This window comes from Phasianus colchicus, chromosome 2 (genome assembly GCF_987193195.1).
Source record: "Phasianus colchicus chromosome 2, bPhaCol1.hap1.1, whole genome shotgun sequence".
Lineage (NCBI taxonomy): Eukaryota > Metazoa > Chordata > Aves > Galliformes > Phasianidae > Phasianus > Phasianus colchicus.
Genome location: NC_143437.1, coordinates 9,415,683 through 9,439,752, shown reverse-complemented (window position 1 = coordinate 9,439,752; position 24,070 = coordinate 9,415,683). Strand labels below are relative to the sequence as shown.

At 38.8% G+C, this 24,070-nt stretch overlaps 1 protein-coding gene across 13 annotated transcripts in view; it reads left to right on the top strand.

Moving 5' to 3' along the window:
- Positions 1-24,070, top strand: part of ALK (ALK receptor tyrosine kinase) — a 332,192-nt gene that overhangs the window by 207,019 nt on the left and 101,103 nt on the right. For all 13 annotated transcript variants that reach the window (XM_090134723.1, XM_090134727.1, XM_090134725.1 and 10 more), the window contains one exon: positions 21,943-22,070. In XM_090134723.1, the coding sequence (XP_089990849.1) occupies positions 21,943-22,070 (128 nt within the window). The remainder of the gene's footprint in view (positions 1-21,942; positions 22,071-24,070) is intronic.

Here is a 24,070-nt window from a genome sequence, read left to right as displayed (position 1 = left end):
TTCAGAAAAGGTCGATATTGGAGACTGCATAAGATAATAGATCTCTATGGAGTCCTTCAATGTGTGTGACTGGATAAAGATTAATGGTGTATATGCAAAGGAACAGAAACTTAGGAAGGTCTAACCTGCGGCAGAGGACAGACTACTTTGACATAACTGTAGTAATCCCCTCTGCCCCCAGTGCTCTTTTTCTTGTGTTCTTCTGTTCCTTGTTATACTCCTCCTACCAGCTGGTGATGTTTTCTTAGTGGGGATTTAATTAAGATACCAAAGAGTCACAGACATTAAGGTAGAACATACCATGTTTGAGAATCCGCTGATTTAAATGTCACCGTGTTCAGGAGGAGGTCAAGTGGTGGTGTGAACTGTACCAATTTAGACACCTTGTAGACTTTCTTCATTTTTAGAACAGTTTCTGAATTTGTCAGTGCTGCCCATGGAAACTATTATTTCCTAGCACTCAAGTTCAGTATGCAAAAAGTGCTTGACTTTAATGGTATCATAAGAGAAGCCCGTTCATACATTCTAGTAACCTGTGTTTCCCAGACAGCTTGGCACAGTGGTTGAAACAGCTGAGAGACTTTCCTTCTATCAGGGCTAGATGCAGAATAATTTTCTCAGGAATTGAAAAGTTCAGGAAGAGAATGAAATAAGATCATTTTCCCTCTCTAGCTTACAAAATCCTATAAAGTCAGATAGACCTTTTTGCTCTTCTGTCATTATGTACAGAGAAAGTTTAGGTTTTCATTGCAGACTTGCTCAAGGCATACTATGTGAACTCCAGGAGAGTGAATGCTTGAAATTGTCCTGCACGATTTCTGGGAATGAACAGCAAGAGCAACAAGAAAGTAATACCGACGTGAGGAAATGCTGAAATAATGTGTTGTTCTGTGTTTAAAAGCCCGGAAGCAGATTAAAGTCATCAGTTTCTGCTTCACAGCCCCAGTACATAGTGTATCCTCATTCTACCTCCATGTGTACAGTGATATGTGATACTAGAGGAAAGGACATTAGAAGAGAAAGGAGAGCTCTGACAAAATGTTCTTGAGCTGATGCTCTTCAGAGCTACAGGACTGCAATTGGGTGCAAAATGAGAGGAAAACAAGTGTTGGGTACTGTGCAAACTCTGAGATGCTGCAGGTTTAAGCCAGGGCTGCTTTGGCAGCTGTTCCTCCTTTCCAGGGCCTCCTTGGATTTGCCCACAGATCACAGTGTCAAAGGAGCCTCCCCCAAGTTTGGCCCCAGGTCTTGCTTGTTTTTGCTGATTGTGATCTGCTCAGCCTTCTCTGCCTAAATTCTGTCAGAGATTGCAGTGGTGCTGAGTCTTGAGCCTTCAGATGAATGGCAAGACAGTTTTTGCAAGATATTTTTTGTTTGCTTGTGGGTTGTTGTTTTTCCCCCGTCCCCCCCCCCCCTTTTTTTTTTCCCCTAAACCTTGTTTCTCAGGAGTTGAAATAGACCTTGAGTCTTCCTGACTTAATATTCTCTATGGGCTGCTTGTATAGCAAGGTTATAGCTTTTGTGAAGTCATAACCTGCCAGCTAACAAGCCTTTCCAGCACAAGGGAAGGCCTCCTTCTCTTACAATAAAAGAAAGAAGAAAGGAGAGAAGAGAGAGAAGAAGGGGGGAAAAAACAAACAAACCCACTATGAGTACAAATCTTCTGTAGTTTATCTGTTGCTCAAAGAGAGATGAGTCAGTGGACAAACTTTTCTTTTGCTTTCAACCTTTTGGCTGTTTTAAAAAGAATATTGACAAAGGCAATGTTACAGTTATCCTTTAATTTAAAAAAAAAAAAAAAAGTGAAGTCAATTTTATTGCTTCATCTTATTGAAATACTGATCTGCTTCTTTCTACACCAATCACCTGCAGAAAGAGAGAAAGAAGGAAAATGCTGAAAAAGGAGAGGTCATCAGTGAAAATGTTGAGCAAGATGGGACCCAGCACTGACCCCTGGGGAACACCTCTAGTTACAGGCCTCCCTTTGCTATTTAATTAGAATGGCACAGTTTTTTTTCCAGCTGTTCCTTTGTAGAATGTAACATACCAGTTGAGCATTTGGCTTTATGGCCTTGAGCAGACTTGGGAAAGACAGTAATCATGCAGTCCCCATCTTGTTCCCAAAATGTGAAATTCCACTAACAAACACTTTATTTTTCTATGTTTTGTTCTTGCTGTACCGTGGGAGGCTTTATTGGTAAAACTACAGTACAATTTCTGCACTAGATTTTTCGGTGCATTTTTCCTTTTTTAAAATAAAACTAAAGGAAATAGTACGTGTTTGCTGGAAGGAAGTTTCCCTAGAGGGAAAAATGATTTTGTAAAGAATTCTTCAACATATTCCATTCATTCTGAGGGAAGAATGAATGTAAAAATTTCATGAAGCAATCAAAACTTTAACAGAGTAGAGAAGCATCATCCAATCAATGGTTATGAGTGCTGTGCTTGCCAGCATATTCACTTGCTGAGTTTGATACTGATAGTATTAAATTTCTGCTTTTAGGATACAGCCCTAAGGATTTAAGCAAAGCAGAAGTGTTAAAGAAAGATGTGTTCTGGTGCTTTGTAGAGAGACAAAATATGCTTTCATTCTATGAAATTATAGTACTATGAGTATTAAATGACTTCACTGGTGCTTAACAGTGGATCCACGTGAATCAGAAATCAGGATTTTGGTCGTGCCCTTTACTGGAACTTTGTATGTCTCCCAGAGCTGTGCTTTGCAGCATGGTACACAAATTACAAACAAAGAGTTTGATAACCAGTGCTAATTAACAACAAAAATCTTTTTGAAGACAGAAGCGTGCAGAGGGAAATGTCCAAGCAGCTGCCTTCTCTAACGTTACATTGTAAAAAAATCTATTGGAGAGAGATGTTTAAAGGACTGGCTCTGTATTACCTACAAGGGGATTTCTTACATAGAAGTTTTAAATGAAAAGATGTAGTGGTGTCAGATAAAGGTTAGAACATTATCCCAATTAGAGCTAATTTCTATCATAGGAGTGTTTGCTCTTTCAGCAACTGCACAGCATCCATGTGGCACTTCCCTGCACAATAACTTTTTTGCTGAGAGGTGCAAGGATCTGACTGTTAAGTGCCATAAATTGAAGAACTCCACAATCCTTCTACAATAGGTCATAGTTTGAAAATGATTTTTGAGGGATGTAGAAGATGCCAAAAATGGCTGTGACTTAAGTTGGTTTTCTGGTGTGTGGATGGGCACTGAAATACTATGTAGCTATATTAGATATTGAATCTAATGGATGGTTTTGATTGGTCTTGGCAGTTTGGTGAATTCACTATCGGGTAGCATGCTGTTCCCTGATTATCTGGCTTAGAGATGCTGAAAGTTAAATCCTGAATTGAAATATTTTTTTGTGTATGTGCAGGGGAGAAAAATGGAAAGATCTTGAGCACCATATCATTTGCACAGATTTAAAATTATTTTTTTTTCCCCGAAGGCTCATCAGTTTGTTATAAAATGACTTTGTGAACTTGGCATAACGCTTAATGAACCAAAGTGTCATTTTCAAAAGTATAGACATTTGTCTGGCTCTTGTCTGAGTGAAGCAAGCTGGGTAAGTTCCACTAAACCTAAGTGTCTATTTTTTGAGAAGACCGTGCTTCCTTGTGCCTGACTTTACTTGGCACTCTTGTTGCAGTGTGAGTGGATAGGTCAAGGAATAAAGAGATCCTGGGTATTGACATTGCTTTCTGCTTCTAAATAAAAGCTGCTGTTAAGGTCACAGCTGGAGCAGCCTGGTGGGCAGTGACCAAATACTTGTAATGCTGCCTCTAGCATATAATTGCTTTGAAGACAGTAGCCAGGTTGAGACTTGTCAGTCTAATGCAACTAAGACGAAGAAGATGGAAGTAGGCTGAGAACTGACACAAAACTTTCTTGAAGTTACTTTCTTCTTTTAAATAAAACCTGGTGAAATAGCATCAGATTGAATGGATTTTCAAATTGAAACAGATGGACTAATGAAAATTTGGGAAGCAGCAGTGTCAATTCTTTCCAACTGATTGTGAAAGAAAATAAACATGCCTCCTTTTCACAGCACCTGGATTGCTTTGGGACAAGGATATCTTCAGTCTCTGTGCTGTTTTCTATACAAAGGTGCCTCAGAATTAGAGCATTCAGGTCTTACTGCAGCCTTAACAGAAATGAATTTTCCTTTCACTCTTCCTCTTTCTTCTTTATTTTGAGGACCATTTTTTAGGTAGCTGTAAAATCAGTGTCTTTGGCTTGTTGCATGTCTTTGACTGGAGTCACTCCATGCACTTCATGCTAGAAGTGATACTTTGACAAATGCATATTTATTACTCCTTTAACTTTTTTCTGTCCCTTCTTGGAAGTTTTAAATCTCGTTATTATCATTCCCAAGATTAGTCTCCCAGAAGATAGCACACACACGTTTAAGCTTGAGTTACTAACGTATTTGCATAATTATGCAGTGTTTTCAGTACTTGCACATTTCTATGTGCAATGCAAAAACTAAAACACCTTAAAACAAAGTTTAAATTATCATCATTTCAAGATGTCAGCCAATTAAATAAGCAAACATCTGTACTGTGTTCAGCACAACTTTCCTTTGTTCTCTCCAGAAAAGAAGGATGTGTTTGCAGCTGATTCTTTTAATGTATTCTCTTGAAAGTTTGAACTCTGTTAGTAATGGTGACTTCATCTCTAATTCCCCACCAGACTACAAGATTGAGAGCCTTTTCCCAGTAATTGGCTGGGGGAATCCCTACTGGTTTATTGGTAGGCTTGTTAAAGGAGCAGTTTTCAAATGCATTTCCAACAAAAACTACCAGCAGCTGAACTTAGCATTAAGTTGTAGTGCCTAATGTGTGCTGGGTACAGCTGCTGTATATTGTCAGCTTGCACTCACTTTTGTAGCAGGCTGAACTGAAGGAACATCTAAAGGTATTTTTCTGGCCACCTGTTGCTTTCATACATTACGCCTGCAGAAACATAACTCTGCTGAGTATAAATGATTCAGCTGTAGTTCTTTGCTGTATGCAGCTGGAGAAAGATGAAGAACACATCAGTATGAAGACACTTGGAAGAGGACTGTTATAGCACACCAAAAGCCCCATCAAGAAACTTTCTTTGGATCAGGGCTAAAATTAAGTAAATACATTCAGATCAGAATAAAGAATTTAGATAGGGTCTGAACCTTCTAAGGAAACTTATGCTAATACATGCAGTTTGTCATTGCCCAACTTGTGGTGGTTTGCTGCAGTAGGTTGTAGCTGGCTGTAAACCTAAATCTGCTCAGAAGCAGAATCATGGCCATTTTTATTACTTTTCAGGCATGACTATACGGACTGTAGACATTTGGTATGTGTCTGACATTTTTAACTCTTTTTAATTTATTAAGTGGATTTATCTACTTTTGAGACTGTGTTCCATTTATTCAGGGATGTCTTCCTGCAATGCCAATATGTTTAAACTGTAAACTACAGGAATAATCTTTAGTGGTGAGAAAAAGATCTAGTCTTGACATTCTAGTACACATTCTCAGCTTGCTTCTCGAAAGAGCCTCACCCTGAAATGAAGGAGTTGTAGTCAGGGTGGGAATATTAATCTTCACCTTCTGTACTTCATCAGACATCACATAAATACAATTCCATATCTACAGGACTTAAGTTTCTGCATGTCATTTGTTCATGTTTCTAATTTTTTTCCATCTCTGCTTTACCTGTCTTCTTTTGACTGTTGTTTTAGCTGCCCTGGTCCTGTAAATATGTCTCTTTTGACATTTTGCCTTTATTGCTGATGCATAACATAATCTGTAGTCATCCTCTTCTTTGAGATAAGTTTAAAAATGAAGGTTTACTGGACTTTTCAGTAAATTTTGTAGTTCTTATAAACTAAAATGTTAATGTTGGTATTTATCAGATTTTTTAGTAAAATTTAGAGAGTTGAATCTGTGGTCTAATGTCCAAGCATAGTTTGTCCTCAAAGGGTAAAAAAAAGGTAAGCAAGATTTGACAGTTTTGTTCATTTAGTTTTGTTTTTAAAAAACAGTGTTATTCAACCTTGCAGTCTGGTCACCATCACTCACAGAATTTAGCCTTTCAAGAAAATACATTAAAAGAGTGCGGAGAAGGCTCTGACCCTGTTGCACTCTTTGAATTTAAAAAGTTGTTAGAATCAAACAGCTTTTGATCACCAGCGGCTTTTGGCTGACTTATAACATATGACTTAAATTTAGGAACATAAGATGGGGAACAATCACTAGCAAGAGCTGGGGCATTGGTTAGTCTGTGGCGTTCTGGTCTTCTACTGAAATGGCACTGGTTTTTTCTCCCTCTTCAGCTGAACTGAAGTTCAGTAGTCTCACTCAGTTCTACAGATTACTTTATTTTAGGAGGCTATATCCTGGGTCTCTCATCTGCTGTCTTCACCTTTTCTCCATTCTTTTTCCTTTTTCTTTGCCCTGTCCCCACCTCCTATTTCCCAGAAGTGATGATGTTGAAATTCACTATTATGAATCCTTTTGGTGTAGCAATATTTTTTTTCTCTGGCATTTTTAGAGATGATTTCTGATCCACGCCTGTAAGTTTCAGTTGTGTTATTTCTGATGTTAACAGATACTTCAGCGAGGATTCTTCATAGTGATATCTAAGCCAAAAGCAAATGACCAACAATGGAAGTGTCCTGTGGGCTATAATTTGTGCAGCTCAGTTCTCCGCTCTAGCAAAATATCACTCTTTTTTCTTTTTCTTTCTTTTTTTTGTGAAATGCTCTAGAAATTTTCTCATGCCTTTTAAGGAATGCTAAATAGTGTGCAGTGTTTCTTACTCTAAACTCATGACTGCACCCTGGCATCACAAGGGTCAGAGAAAAGGGAATAAATAGGCCAAGGCAGAAGAAGTTTATGCATAGAGTCAGTCCATGGTGGGCTTGAGCTATTTAAATATGCTGCTTCTGTTTGTCTTGTGCTAGGCTACTGTTTTCACTAAGAAGTGTTCAAAGAACACCCATTTTCTCATTGTCTTTTAACCACACATCAGAACCACAATGTGAATGTTGTAGTCTTAGCTTAGCTCTGGTGCATCATGTCTGACTCAGGGCTCTTGTGTGTATTTTGCTATAAGCCACATGTTCTTCAGGCTCTGACTCCTGCTGTAGATCTCTAGCTCATCCACAGTTTTTTCCCTATCTTCTTGCTTGCCTCAGCTCTTTGACAGATGAACTTTGTGGCCGAAATATGATCTGCCGTTGTAGTGCCCTGTTCACACACGTGTATAAATTTTTCTGTTTTGAATTTTGCCCTTTGCTAACACAAAATAACAAGAAAAAAATAAAATGTTCTCCTTCTCCCTTCCTTTCTTTTCTACTCACAGAGAACAGACTGGGAAACAAAGTACAAGATAAACAGGCACAGGCCAGATGTGTAAAAGGGTCAGAAGGGAAAGGCTGCTTGATACTTAAGTAGTTTTGCACGCTTAACAGCGGAATGGTTCTTTCACTCTGAAATAAATTTAAAGGGGAGCAAGATTCAAAGTATTCAATTGAAGTTTTACGAATAACTTGATGCTTTTCTGGCTCTTTTCATTTTCAAGGCCTGCATCAAGAGGAGCAAAGCTTACTTCAGTAAGTCATTAATAATATGCATTTCCTTATTTGTGTATCCTGTTACAGTGCAAATGAGGCTCATACCACTGAAGATTTAAGCATCTAGCTTAAGGAGAAAAATTGACACTGTGGCTACTATTGAGCCTGAAGTGTCATTGATCCAATAGTGTCAGTAATTCAGCATGCTTTGTTAAAGAAAAGAGCAGTTAAGACAGAAATCTTTAGCCAATAGAGCATCTTCTACATGTGCAGAATGATTGAGGTAGGAAGGCATATCAGGAAACTACCTAGTCCAACACCCCTGCTTCAAGCAGGGTGCTTCTCCAGGTTAAGCAATCCTATCTCTAGCAACCTAGTCTCAGTGTCAAATGCTACAGCATGTTATTAGACATACATTACACAAGCTATTTCTACAACTTAGCAACATGTCTGGAAGCTGTTTCTCCTCATATTACCAGAGAACTGAGAAATGTTTCTTCCACTGGTAGGAGGCATGTCTGAGTTAAAACAAGAAGGATGTTTATGGAGGCTGTGTTCAGGGCTTCTAGCAAAGATGGCTTGCCCTCTCTACTAGAAAGTATTGCTGTTCACAGAGGTTGCTAAATCCACAGCCTTGACCACAGGCTGCAATGTCTGCGATCCTTTAGCAGTTTCTTTTGTGGTGTGTTCCTGTGTTGCATCTCTGATTTCCCCATCTTCATATTAACCAAACTTTATTCAGCAATGTGTTGAGGACTGCAGCGTGTCATTTGCCAGCATCTCGTGGTCAAACCCTGGGCACAGCATGCTGTAGTGCTCTGCTAAAATTCTGATAGGGCTCATGCCAGAAGTAACCACATTATCTTGGTGTGTCGTTATGGTGAGGGAAATAAAGCTGAATTTTTAGTCAGAATTTAGTAAAAATTGGTTTGCTTTATTTGTCCATTTTACTATATGTGGTTGAACAGAAATTCCCTCAAGGAGGGGGAAATCTCTTGTGGGTGTCTTTGAGCCAATGATATTATTTTCTGTGTAACAGTTGCTGTTTGAGAAATAAATGTCTGACTAACAGACATTTTAAGGCAAATTCTTGTTCACATTAGCAAGCATGAAACATAATATGTAGATTCAGTGTTTCTTTTGTGATGATTTACAGGGAACGTTTTGCATCCATTAAGTGCTTCAGGATTCAAACTTGTCTCTTGAAGAAGAAGCAGGGGAGAAGAGAGATGTTTGTTTTTTTTTCAAGTGAAGTAAAATTGAAAACCAGATAAGCAGCAGGGTAGGAGTGCCGCAGGAGTTTGTTCATATTTGCAAAGCGAAAACAAAAATGTGGAAGGCTGAAACAGAAAATGATCAACTGCAACCAAAGCATTTGCTGCCTGTTTGCTCTGAACATAATGTGCAATTGGCCCTGGTCTTTTAATTATAATCCATAAAGATGGCTCTGTTCCCTACCCTTCCTTGAGCTTCCAGAAGTACCAAGTGCTCAGGACTTGGGCTGCTAATGCTCTAATTGAAACAGCTGCTCTGCTCTCTGAGTACTTTATTCATTCACCTTCAGAAACGTTGATGAATCTGTGGCATGTTCTGCGCCTTTACTTAGATGTGAATCTCAAACACGGGCACTTACTAGATACTGCTAATGAGGGGAATTTGTTACGGCTTTTAGTGCACTGTTGTAATCTTGGCTTTTAATGGTAGAAAGAAAAGGGAAGGGGTAGGAAAAAGTCTTCTCTTAAGTTGTAAAACTATTTGAACTAAATTCATTTTTCCTACATGATCAGGCATCCTAATTCTCAGTTATTCTCACTGAATTCAACTTCAAGTGAATATAAAATATTACTAGACCAAAAGGTCATTGTTCTTATATTCTGTACTGATTTTTGTTCTGAGCTTTTTTTTTGCATACAGAGAAGAGCCTTTGCGACTTGTGCTGTAATTGAGCAGAGCATTAGGAGGGATCCGTGGGAATTCATTAAGGCCCCGGGCTCATGGTTGTTCTTCAGCCATTCCTCTTTACATTCTTACTGCAGCAAGAGGGCTAAATCACTGTTACTGGTTTTGTTGAAGCCTGGAGACTTGAAACCAACAGAAGGTTTCAGGTATACCCATAGTACAGTTTCTTAGCATGCCTACCTTTAACCATTGTTTTTCTTTATCTTTGTGTTTGGTTCATTTTTGAATTGCTGTCCAGGAAAGAAGAGTTGGTCATCGTGTCAGATGAATGCACTTAATTGGTAGAAAGTCATCCTTGTGTGAGCTAATGGCAAAGCTGGGAGTAACATGGGCGTACTGGGTAGTGCTGTGGTTTAGATGCAATTACTGACTAAAATACAATTGCTTGAATGCTCTGATGGGATTTTTGCCTAATGGCCAGCGTTCAATATATCCTGAGACAGTTTACCCATATAAAAAGGGTTGTTCAGAAGCATCTGAACTCTTAATTATCCAGAAGCTGGTTTACCCAGGAACAACTTGAAAATGCATAAAACCGTTGAGCTAGGTAGAGGTGAGAGCCACTGCAGTCTAAAGGCTAGTTTTTATTCAACAGTATTGATTGTTCATGTCAGATACAGAGTCTAAGAGCTTTGCGGTTATGTTTGTTAAGGAAAATTAGAGGTCATTGAGAGAATGTTGAGAATCAATAAATCTAAATTTTGGAGAAAGAAGCAAAATCTTACTCTAAGGCAAGTACACAGACAGTACATGTGGGAGAAAAGGGTAGAACAAAAGGGCTGAAAAATTTATCATGTCTTCCAGGTCAGCCTGCAGCTTTCAGATTATGGTTTTGTTCAGGAGAGGAGGAATAGCAAGGAAACAATCCTAGGAGGTAGTGCATGAAGAAATCCTCTTGATGTGATGTGAAACAGATGATTAATGTCAAGTAACCTTAGTATTGGAGTTTCTTCCCAGTTTTATTTTATCTGTAGGTGAGCTGACAGTATGCCAGCTGCATGGATGCTTTGCATATCTACAGCCTTTGCTGTCTGAAGTGCTAAAGGTTGTTGCACTTTCATATAGCAAAACTCATCTTTGTTCAGAATTAATATATGCAAAATAGAGCTTGAGTCAGACCTAGAAATGACACCTAGGTTAATTTGGCCTTTTTCTATCTATGCTGGATCCTTTTAACTTAGTCTAGCCTTACAATATCCTCAGCTACCAAGTATATAGCTTTATACCTGAGTTCACAGAAACGTGTTTCTAAATTCACCCTGGAATATCACAGCAGGGACCTTTCACTCCATTCTCACTCCCAGTGAGGGGAGTCTGAGAGTGGTTTTATTTTCAGACTTTGCTTAATGTGAGCGAGCTTGTGAGAGTCCTTTCTGTTTGAGGCTGCGGTCACATTTCTGAGTTTTGTAGGACACTGTCTCACATGGTCTCTTCCCAGCGTAAGCTATCCCAGCAAATGTTATTGTAGTTACTGATGCAAAAAATAAATGAATAAAAGGCTTACTGAATTTGAAAAATAACAGCATTGGAAGGACTTGCTGTATTTTGAGAGTATTTTGATTTTGTTATTGTCAAACACTGAAGACAGCCATCACTTTCATGCTGTTTTAAAATCACTTTTAAAAGTGAAATCACTTTTAAAACACACCTTCAATTTCCCTGGCCGTGTTAATCCAAGGAAGTGAGTTTTTTGGTTTAGGTACCTTTTATTTGACTGTGAAAAGCCGGTGAATTATGCTAAAACATCTTGTGGAGTCTGTCTGCTAGGCATGTTTCTTGTCAAGACTCTTCCTATTTATGCCAAGAGGAAGCGTATGTGCCAAGTGTTGAGACTAACAGGCAAATGTGTGCCATGCTAAATAAAACATCCCTGTGCTCCAACTTCTGGGAAGCTGATATCTCAGAGAGTGACTTAAACATGTATTTCTAGGCAGTGGCAGATGTGGACAGCTACTCTTGGCTTCCCTTTGGGGCATTCTTCATGGCCTCCTAGGATTCCGTTTTTGGAACTGTCCAATACAAAACAAGGGAGATTAGATCTATGGGACAGAACAAGCTCAGTGTGTGTGGCAAAAGCTTATTTTGTCTTTGGCCAATGTTTCTTGTATTTGGACCTATACAGCAGGTACTAATCTCACATACATTCCAAATCTGGTAATGTAGTGAGCACATTGTTATCAATTATGATAGTACTGTGGTGATTACTGCAGTGCTGAATGAAAGCTGTGTGTTTCTCTCACTTCAAAATTGAATTTTCCGCTGTTAAGTAGTACAGTCTATTCAGCCTCTGATGTGCCATTTGCTCTGGTAAGCAGATTCCATTTCTTTGAATACAGTGATAAAGTAATTGTTTTACTTGCTCTCTTTTTTTTTTTTTCTCATTAAGGTTTTTCCCCATTCAAATTTCAATCATACAATTCAGAGAACCCCTCTCCTGCCCAGTAATGTAACTGTTATAATACCTTCTATACGTGCAACAATAGACTTAACCTTTCTGCATTCCACCTCTCATCTTCTCCAATTCAGTTCCTTCCTAATGAGTCATTTCTTTAAAAACTCTGTTTGAAGGGAGTAAATTAAATTGGAAAAGGAGGTTGTTTATCCAGTAGTCCATCTTCCTTCTTCATTCCTGCAATTTCCTCTCATGCTACCCTTCGTGTTGCCTATCTATAAGCTGTCTTTATTGCATAGATTTATTCGACATTTAACCAATATTAATCTCATACCATGCACCATATATTACACACCCTACCTTCCAGGCAAATAACAAGAATGGGTGAAATACTCTTCTCTGAATCATATGTCCACCCTTCTGTTTCAACTAAATGCTGTAGTTAGGAGAAAGGTGACATTTGTTGAGGATTATCTTCCAGTCTTTCTTTGTGGGAGTCTCTGAGATATATATATAAAACTATATATATATTTTTTTTTTTAGGAGCCTCTTACAGGAGGCTGGGGACTGTCTTGCTGTGGGTGGGAATGCCTGGAGTAGCTACTCAATAAACTTTTCTGAATTTTATGATCCAGAGAGTTCTTTCTTAGTCTTTCTTTGGGTGTATTGATACTTAAGTTTTAAGTCCAGGTTATTAAAGCTGCTAGATAACTGCAGCATATCCCTAAATGATACAGAGTTGAGCACAGCAGTTCTCTCAAGTAGAAACTTTCCTTTCATCCACTGGTTCAGCCTCTGAACCCGACGTTTTCCAAGTGCTAATTCTGGTGGACAGACACAATATCTGTACTTTCCTTAAGTTGTGTTATGAAAAGTCATTGCTGAGCGCAGAGGTAAAGATTCCTATTTAATTGGTCTCCCACATGCAGCTATTGAGAACTCAGTTATTTCAGAATACTTTACCAATGTACTCTTCTCTTTGAAGAGACCTCCTGCCTTCATGAAGCAGTGGCCACATTTGACTGTAATTAACATCAATAATGTTTCACTTTTACTGTTCAAATTTAAAAAAAGGGAACTGCTCTTTGGTACACCTAAAAAAAAAAAAAATTATAATAAAATTGCAATGATGTACATTGAGTTGAAAGAATGGAATTTCCCTATGATCCTCAAAGACAATTAAATTACTCTCTGAAGCATGAAATTTAATTACTCTCACTAGAAGCAGCATGATGCAGTGGATTGGGACATAGGAATAAGTATCATAAATTTTTATTTCTGATCCTCCTTCTGCCATCTATTTATTGAGTGACTGAATGAGTCATATAACCTTTCTATGCCTTCTTTTCATCCACCTGAAAAACGAGGTGTTTGATTTCTTTGCAAAGGAGCTGTGGGATCTGGATAAGAATTTAAAGGTGTTATAGGTTATATGAAAGCTAAGTCTTGCTAGGGCTAGGGTTACCTTGGCTTGTATACTGCAAGCAGTTATTGCAATTTGGTTTCATAGAGTGAAATCTCATTTTTTGGCAGTGCTAGCTTCATTAAAAGAAACGTAATCAAGCTCATGGGCAGACAGGGAGAGAACTATGAGAGAGATGACACTGAAGAGCATTGTGCGTCAGAAAAACATGCTGAGCTATTGTTTTTTTCTCAACAGTTTTGAAAAAAAATCATTTTCAATCTTACGCTGTGTAACCAGAGAGCAGAAGGAAAAAAGGAGTGCCAGATAAACATATTTCTCAGTGAAAAATATTTATTTGTACTGTATGTGTATTTGCTATTGCAATAGTCTCTTACAGTAGTGGTCTGTGTAGACCTCCCAGAATAACTGAAAACTGCTTAATGGATGTGGGGAACTTTAAGTATAAAATCCATTGGTTTTGTCTTAATACAAACAAAAAACAACAACAACAACCCAAAACACAAGTGTGTTTACATGTCACAACACCACTTGACTCTCTGCTGGAAAGAAATTAGTCCTCTACTGAGCAGCCTAATCTCATTGCCCTTCTTCGCATCCCTCTGAGTTTCTGTGCTGTTTCTTTCAGGGCCTCGTTCTGTATTAAAATCCATCAAAAGATTCTCATTTGTAAACACGCAAATTAGATTGAATTATGAGGCTGGCTGCAGTTCTGGATAGATACTTACCTGATTCAGTTTATTGCAGCATTCAAATGTAAGTTTTTAAAGAGAAGGAAATTTACTTTAACCAGGTAGGTTAAAAAAAAAAAAAAAAGAAACCTGAAACACTGACTTTTGCACAAGACATGCAGAAAAGAGGTTAAGAAAACACGAATGTTTTAGTTCTATGAAAGTTTACAGGATAATGTAATTTTTCATAGCTTTTCTGTCAAAAATAAAAATCTGTTTAGAAAAAATCCTGTCTACAATCATTGTATTGTGGTCTTGTAGCATGCTCTCTAAGTACAGGACAAGGTCCAAATAATAATGAAACGAATGGCTTAATTGCAAACTTTCCGTGTTATTTAAGAATGACTTAAAGATATCTTGTGTGGGTTACTCATGTCTCACTGAAACTTCTGCCATGATATCTCTAAAGGTTTTTTTTATAAAGAATTGTAAAAAGACTAGCTGTACAAAAGGACCCAGCAGTGCAATCCCAAAAGGTTGGAGTTCGCTTCCTCCTCAGTACAAGGGAGGCAGTCTGAAGCCAAAATCATCTTGTTCTCTAGTTCTAGGTAAGGTAATTACGTGTGTGTCTGACCCATCAGCCAGAAGAAGAATTACATAGTATTTTCTTGTATGAAGGTCACTAGTTGTATGCATCAAAACCCACATTTTTTTTTTTCCTTAGACATTGAAAGGAAAGAAAATCATTACAATTAATTCCATCTTTTTTATGGCAAAACTTTTGTGAATACAACTTCTAAATGCATTTTGAGGAGACAACTGAGAAGCATTCTGGAAACTAGTAGAATATAATAGTCATGGGGATATTAACGGTCTGATCCAGAGACATTAATAAAGGTCTTAACTGTGTTTAACCTGTCCCTAACAATTACTTATTTCCTATGCAAGATGCCATAACAAGGGGCAGGTGGACAGTTGTCATTAAATCAATAGAGGAAAATATATTCCATTCTTCTTAAGCAGAATGCCTGGTGATAAGACGACTTTGCACTGTAGACTTTCTGCATTGCACATTGCATTGCTTTCTCCTTTAATGCTAAAGATAATGTCTTGTGTTAATATACACTGGTTTTATTTGTTGTCATATTAGGAAGTAGATCCTTTTCAAGATTAAGTATATCATCATCCATCAGATTCATGCTCTGATGTCTTTTAAGTAATTTTAAGATCAGTAAACTGAAATTGATTTAGAATTGATAATTAAAAGCAATTACAAAGCAGTGTATTGTTTGAACTAAAAAAAAAAACAACAACAACAAACTATGGTTCATGGTTTTTTGTTTTTTTTTTCTCCTGGTGTCTCTTGGAATTATAATGGCATCTTCACAAAAAAATTTTACTGTTTCCTGTAGCCTAAAAAATCTGCTTCCTTGTTTGTGCAGTACTCATTAATTCCTATGGGGCAAGTAAGTCTGGAGCAGAGTGGAGGCAAGATCAGAGCCTGCTGTAAACTCAGTTATACTTACGCAATGGCATTTGGATGGAGGAAGTTATGTTCTTTTACCAATTCATTTGGTGAAGGGGGAAAATTCTCTTTTGGATTCCTAGGAATATATGTATGTATTTATTTATTTATTTGCATTTAATCCTGTCCTTAGCGAGGTTTCTTAAAAGGCAGCTTTCAATATTTCACTTCCTTTGTCATGCCACTTGTGGATTTTGATGTGAAATACTCTGATGCAGACCCTGTTATTGGTATTTAATTCTGTAATTTCCCAAAATTTGTTGAACGCTTTACCAAGGGTAGAATAAGTCCTTTGCCTAGGTAGATTGCATTTTCTTCTCAGGCATGCCATGATGAGTGTTTCTGACAACAGAGAGCATTGATTTGGAGAAATAAAATCACACTGTAACTCAACTTAGGTACAAGAAATCTGTTAAATTCTTTTTTTGGAAGTGGTGGGGGAGGAAGGAGGAGGTCAATGGAGTGGATATGGGAGAGTACAATAGAACTTAAATTTAGGGAGCTTTTTTCTTAAGTTTTAGTAGGCTAGAAGTGATCTTCCTGTCTCAGCCTCATGGTAGCTGTTCCTGTAAGTGCATAAGCCACAGTGTGACCAGGGAGTGGCCATACAGCTCTTTATTTCCCAAACTACATTTTTAGTACATTTAGCCCACATTTAATGTATGTAAGGTAATGAGATTTAGAATTGGATCTTTGTAGAGTTGTTTTTTGTTTCCTTTTTTGGCTAGTTGCTTGCATCTTCTCACACAATTAAGACTTTTGCTTTCAAATTGGCCCCTGAGTGGAAGAAAACACTGGCTTTATCTGAGTGAGGCTGGGATTATGTGAATAGATGAATCAACCTATGCTAGGGACCAGCACAAACCCACAGTGCATGTACCTGAAGGCATAGATGGTAAGGCAGGTGCCAGGCTGGCTGTCAGCATGGAAATTAATTCTATCTTCCATATACAGATGGAAATCTTGGTAATAATCACTAAGATGCTTGCTATATATGGGATGTGAAGAGCCAAATGCTAAAGCTTGCTGAAATTTAGCACTTTGAAACATCTTTTTAGCACAATGAAAGAGCAGGCAACGTGTATGAGTATGTTGATTGGATTCAAAAGCTGTCAAAGTCATTTATCCATGAAGACAAACTAAGAATGCAAGCCCATCTTTTTATGAACTCACTACTTCTAAGAGAACATCCTGGAATGCACTTGCAATTAGTCACTGTTTGTATTACCCAGAGCAGTGTGCATCATGGCATCTAATGCATTAGAACATTGATTCAAATTAATCAGTAATGTTCCTCCTTAAACTTTATGCTACATGACAACCAAAACAATGTGTAGATGATACATACCTCTCAGAAGCGAAGTTTCCATGAAAACTGACTTATGCTTCTAAAACTGGGTAGCTACTTGTGAAATAGAGGCAGGGGAGCATAACTGGCAAACAGAATTATGAACAGAAGGTCAGAGGTAACGCTAAGGAAAAGGTGAGGTCAGTGAGAAACAGTTCCCGTTGTTCAGGACCACTATGGTCTGTTTGATCACTTCACTCTCTCAGGGCTGTGGAAGTTCTGTGTTTCTAGCATACCTTCACTTTCCAGAGTGTAAATGAGTCTACAGGTGGATACTTGGAAGTTTAGATCTTGTCCTGTGGTTAGTTTCTGTCAGCAGCATTTTGTGGCTTGGGAAACAATGATACAGCCTTATAAGAGAAACACTGAGTGTAGTCCAGACTTTCTTTAAGCAACAAATTCTCTCTAGTTAATATATAGATCTGAGCTTGTCTGAAATCTAAAAATACACGGTTTCACAATTCTGAGCTATTCTGTCACCTATGCTTATTCCAGATTTTAGATATCTGAGCCAACTTCTTTCTTACCATAACTTCGGTGAGAGTTTTGCTGGGTGGCTCTGGCCTGCTGAAACAAGACTGAGAAGTGTCTAATCAATGCATTATAGTGTGTTGCTTTACAGCCTAAAACATTACATTAAGACATTAAACTATGGTCTTATCTATTGCTTGTGGTAGACAGATCATCATGGCTGTTATGGCTGATGCTGTGGTAAAAATAGGCTTTGCTGTTGAAGGCTGTATGGAGATTATAGCTATATGCATTGTAACCGATGCATTTGTCCTTGCAGTTGTCAGCTTACCAGCCCAATCCATCATTCTGTACACTGCTTGGAGGTTATGCAGAGGCTAACAGGAGCAATCTGTTACCTGCTATAACTTTCTTTTGGGAGTGAGGTTTCACTCAAAGGAGGATGATTAAAGTTGGAAGGTACCTCTGGAATTGACTTGTCCAACTTTGCTGCTCAATGCAGGGTCAGCAAGAAGAGGTTACCCAGAGCCATTTCCAGTCAGGTTTTGAATATGTCCAAGGATGGAGACTCTGTAACATTTCTGAATATCGTCTTCAATTGTTAAATTGCCCTTAGATTAAGCAATATTTTTCTTGTCTTTAAATGCGATCTCTTATATTCCAATCTGTGCACATCACGTGTTGTCCTTTCATTAGATATCACTGTCTGCCTCTCTTGACTTGATACCCTTCCACAACATAAAAACATTGACAAAATCGTCTGTGAGCTTTCCCTTCTCCAACCTAGCTAATCCCAGTTTTCTCAGCCTCTCCTCACACATCAGATGTGTCAGCATGTTAATAATCTCTGTGGCTGTTTGCAGGACTCACTTTAGTAAGCTCATGTTTTTCTTGTGATGGAAAGTCCATTTGGCAAAAAAAGCATAGCTAATGCTTATGTTGAAAAACAGGTTTGTTGTTGAGAATCTTCTTTATCAAATAGTGTTATTGTGCTCTTTCTATCTGTTATGCTTTCGATGGAAATAAATAGAAGATGTTGCTTTCAGAGTGACCTACATAGGTCTTACTGCTGCCAGAAAACTCATATTAAATGATCTTCAGGTGACTGTGTTTCTGTTACGTTCAGGGTGTTGTATGGAAAGATGTGGAGATCAGAGTCTCTATTCTGCCATGGGATGACAGCAGAATTGATTCTTATCTTCATTTGACCATGGGTCTCTGTACTGATCCAGTAGCTATTTTAGTGTCCCTAATAAATCTACCAGTTAGTGTCACGTTCAGATCATTTATTTTTGTGTCCACAAAGAAACGGCCTAGTACTTGGGAATTCATTTCACGTGAATCTTTGAATCTCAGGCAGTCTATTGTAGAAATTGGTTTGAATATATTTTTTTATGAATCTGGACTTGAGTGAATCTGCCTCTTCCAGCCTTGCGTTGCAGTGAAATAAAATACCTGCTTGGCAACAACTCTGTGAGTTAATAAAGTTTCCGTGGTAAACTATGAGAAGCCTGAGAATTTCAAACTAAAGTTATTGTGCCAGTAACTCAGAAAAGCAATTCCTAAAACTCCTGGCACATTTATCCAGAGGGTTAGCAGTAGCACAGAAATGGAAATCATTGTTGAGAGCCACTGCGTACTTGGAATTAAAATCCATCAGTCTTCTGAAACTGAGGAGAACAATTTTTGTGACATATAGATGCTTCTGTAGTTCATAACAAAAATTAGATCTATGGCTGTTTTCTATCCTATTTGTAGGGAAATTCATATCCTTAATCCTTGTAATATACTTAACTTGGGATGACATCAAAAGAAATAACGCATGCATAAAGAAGTTAGGCATTTAAACCACTTTCAATGCTTCATTTTATTTAATTTCAGTAAAAATGGAGTTAGCCATTTGGATGAGGGGGATTGGAAAGGAGAGGATGCTAAGCATCACCTTCTGAAGCTGGAACTTCAAGCATAGAAGTCGGAAGAATGTGGAGGATAGAAGATTCATAAAACTTAGTCTTATTGTTGGAATTGGAAGGGAGTGGAGAAAGAAACATAGTAAACCACAGGAAAAAAAAAATCAAATTTCCTCAGATAAGAGTTGAACAGTTAGTATTGTCAGGGCTTTTTTGCAACCCTTGCTTAGGACTTTTATTTAGGTCTTTAACATACCTGTTGGCAGCTTCCTTGCCTGATGGGAATTTTGTCATATTGAACAGGGTGTTGTGACACTGCTGTGTTTCTACTGGGAAAAAGAATGTGTCTACTACTGCTGGGACGCAGAAAAGTCTCCTAGGTATTAGTGGTGTAGGGTTAGAGATTTTATATTGATCCTTGCTTGTAGCAGGCACAAATATTTGTTGGTGCAAATGGTTCAGTGAAGGAAGGACAGGGAGAGAGACACACATGAACACACACAACCCAATATGTAGTAGAATTATAGGAGTCACTTGATAAGGAAACATTTATGTTTCAAGAGGATAGTGTGAAAGGGTAACGAAAAATTTGTTGCCCTGACCCAATTACATTAACAAAAACCAGTATTCCTCAAAAATGCTCAATTTTAAGTATTTCAACTTAGGGAAACACAGCAAGTTTTTGTTCTCATCTTAAAATTTGCAGCTGAAGCAATGAAAGATGTTTTGTATGGGCTTATCTGTTGTCTTGTTTATCTCCAGTTACAGAATGCTAAGAGATGGGGTTTTTTGCTAGGTGCTGTTTTTTTCATAGAACAGAAAAGAAAAATGAAGAAGTAGATTAGTAATGACTTGAATGGATCCGCAGAGAATTTCTCATCTCTGTGTTTATGGTGAGTGACCAGGCAGCAGACAAGCTGGCATGAAATGGATGATGGTCATTCTGTAGCTGCTGAAGCTTCCTGTTGGAAGGCATCCCTTCACAAATGGTGCCATTAAGTGTTTTTACTGGCAGCCTGTGCACAGTTCAAAAAAAAAAGAAAAAGAAAAAGTTAAATGGGCCAGAGAGTATTACCATTGTTATTTTATTCCTGAAAATGGTCAAATATGTCAAGTTGGAAGGGACACAAGCATTGAGCCCAAGTTCTGGCTCCACACAGCACCACCCAAACCCTGTGGCTGAGAGTGCTGCCCCAATGCCCCCTGAGTTCTGCCACTGGAGCTGTGCTCACTGCGCAGCCTGTGCCATGCCCACTGCCTCTGGGGCAGAGCCTTTCCCTCACCTCCACATCCATTTCTGCAAGGCAGCTCTCCAGCTGCTCTCATCCCCCAGCCTGTACATATATCCAGGGCTACCCCATCCCAGGTACAGAATCTGGCACTGCTCTTTTTAAGCTTGTGCATTTGGTGACGGCACAGCTCTCTGATGTGTCTAGATCTCTCTGCAAGGCCTCCCTACCCTTGAGGCAGTCAGCAGCTCCTCCCAGTTCATGCATCATTTGTAAATTTACTTAGTACACATTTGAGGTCAATGGCTAGACCATTTATAAGAACACTGAGGAGAACTGGCCCTAAAAGGAGCTGTGGGGTAACCTTGCTAGTGTCTGGTCACCAATGTGACGTAACCCCGTTTAATGCAACTCTGTGAGCACGTCCCCTCAGCCAGTTGTTCACCTACTGCATGAAAGCTTTTCTAAAATCACAAACAATTACATCTTCTGACTTCCCTTGTTCAGCTAGGTGGGTAATCCTGTTGTAGAAGTAGTTTAAGTTGGTTAAACAGGACTTCCCCTTCGTGAACCCATACTGGCTGTGACTTTTGACTGCAATGTCTTTCATTTTTCGGTAACTCCTAGAATAATCTTCTCTATAGCATTACCAGACACTGAAGTGAGACTGACAGGCAGATAAGCATTACAGCACATTCAGGAAAAGACAGATATTTATGTTTTTAACTACCTATATTTAGACATGTCTTACTGGGTCCAAGAGTAGTCAGATGTTAAATCAGAGGTGATGTGTATGAACTGGTAACTGAGCATCTAGGTGCAGTTCTTGTGCTAGCTGGCAAGATGTCTCAGATGGAGCTGCAGAACCAGCTGATTAGGCAGTAGAAAATGGACATTAAAGAAAGCAAGCAAATTCTGTCCTCTCACATCTCAGAGAGTAAATTAAGCTAGGAGAAACGGTATGTTTTAGTTGCCGTGCTTCCTGTTACATGAACCAGCAGTGCAGTGCAAGTCTTTCAGGCTGACTCATAACCTGAGTCTGACTGTAACAGCCTTTGCCAGCAAGGAGCAGGGGAAGTGATACTTAGGGGTATGCATGTGTGCTACAGATTTCACAGCTTGCTTTCCAAAGAAAATTAAACTTCTTTGAAACAGCAGGTGACATTTGCAAGAAGTTCAGGAGCAAAGCGTGACAGAAGAGCCGCCATTTAGCTGGGGTTTTCACATTTAGCTTTTTGGAAATCTTGGTGCTTAGAAGCTTGGTTTTGCAAAATTCCTGGGAGGGGAGTCCCTGATTGAGACGTACTGTGAGAGAATGATGGTGGGGCTATAGTATGAGTGGCTACGTGTGGAGCTGCTTCTCCGGAGGCTTTGGCCTTTGTAAAGTAGCCTTTCTTATCGCTCTTCTCCTTTGTTATTTCCTCTTGCTGCATGATGAGAGCAGATGGGTGCTGCTTCAAAGAAGAGTTGGACATATAGAGAAACCATTTCGGATCTCATTGGAGTACATTGCTAATGGGAACAAGAGCATAGCAGCTGTGGATTCCTTTGCAATGAAGAACTGCACTGCAGGTAATGTACCTTATTTTATTGTTTCTATCTTACAGTGTTTTGGTGTCTTTTTGGAGAGGAGCATAATTTCTGGCTGTTAAAGAACCTTTACGGAATTAATGACAGATCAGTCATTTAAACAAAAAGTAGGATACCTGCCAGGGAATAGTTTTGCTAATGTTGTATTAGAAGTTTTTAACCTCTGGAAAGAACCAAGATATTTTTTTCCTGTTTTGGAAAGAAATTCTAGAGAAATTCCGTTTTGGAAAACACAGATGAGTACTTTTTCTGGCTTGCCAGATGCACATCCTGACAACTCCACTTTCTGCAGCAGAAGGTAGAACAGATGAGTGGTGCCTAGAAAGATATCTTGCAAGCCATCTTATGGATGTTCCTGGTAATGATTTGAGTCTTTTTTTTTTTTTTTTTTTTTAACAACTATCATGAACTTGGTTTTATAAAATGCATGTTTTGTTGGAAATGTTCCAAAGGAGTTCTTGCGGAGTTACCCCTAAAAGAGCTCAATACAGGGCATGAAATTTTAGTAATGGACAATCTTAATGGGAGTTACCTTTTTAAATACAAGCTTAGTTATCAATTTAAGTATGTAAATTTAGTGCTTTGTGTCAGAGGCACCTGCGTTTTAGTTCTGCCATCTTTATGAGCTTGTGAATCATACTGAAATCTTTAGGTGCGTGTCGGTGAAGAATGTTATTACTTCTAGCACTTAACACATTACTTTTTGTCATTTTTATTTACTTGGAATACTGCAGAGCTACACGTCCTCCTTTTCAGCCTTCTAGAACAGGGGGACTTGTTGGAAAGTATATGTGGTTTTGGTTATTTACATTGCTCTTCACAATGGCAAGTTGTATTGAGAGGTTTATTGCACTGTCCATAAGTAAAGATGATCTCTAGGCTCTAACAGTGAATGGCTTGACTTTGTGGTGGAAGTGCAAGGCATATTGAGATAGAATGCACCTGCTTTCTGCTTACATACGAAACAAATCTTGATATCTCTGTGAGGATGAAAATGAAGTGTGGCAACTCTGCAAAACAAAGTAAATAGAACAGAAATCATTGAAATCCATAGTGTTTGGGAATACGTTGCAATGAGCTATGGGAGATGTTCAGTTGCTGTGAAAGTTCATAGATTTTTTTGCTTGGGAATGCCTGAAGGAGAGCCATCAATGATGGTTAGGTGAAAGACAGGCACTGTTTGCTGAGTGAAAGGTTAATGTTTTAGTGAGACTTTTGTTAGAAGCTTACACCAAGACAGGACGCGCAATCATAGAGTCACAAAATAGTTTGGTTTGGGAAGATCATCTAGTTGCAAATCCCTGCCATGGGCTGGTGTTTTGGTTTAAACCAGCAGGTGGCTAAACACCACACAGTCATTTGCTTGCTCCCCCTCCCCTTCCCAGTGGGGAAGTAGGACTTGTGGGTCCTATTTACTAAGACAGAGAAAAGGAAAACAATAATTGTTATGACAAATGTGTGTGTGTGTGTGTGTGTGTGTGTGTGTGTGTGTATACATATATATGAATGTCTGTAACAAATGATGTTCAAGCAATTGCCCACCACCCACTGAGGCCCAGCTAGTCCTCAGACAGTGGAAGAGAGGAAGAACTCCCACTCTCTACAAAACTTTGCTTCTGCATGATGTCATATGGTATGGAATATCCCTTTGGCCAATCTTAAGTCAGCTGTCCCAATTCCATCCCCTCTGAGTTCTTGTCCTGCCACCCACCCCCAGCCCCTCACTAGTAGGAGCTGAGAAACTGGAATGGCCTTGACTCTGTACAGTACTGCTCAGCAGCAACTTGAAACATCAGTGTGCTATCAACGTTATTTTTCTACTAAAACCAAAACATTGCATTATACCAGGCACTATGAAGAAAAACAGCTCTGCCCCAGCTGAAACAAAGACTAAGGTTTGGGTTGGAAATATCATAAAATATCATCCAGTTCCAAATCCCTGACAAGGGCTGAGACACTTTCCACTGTATCAGGTTGCTGAA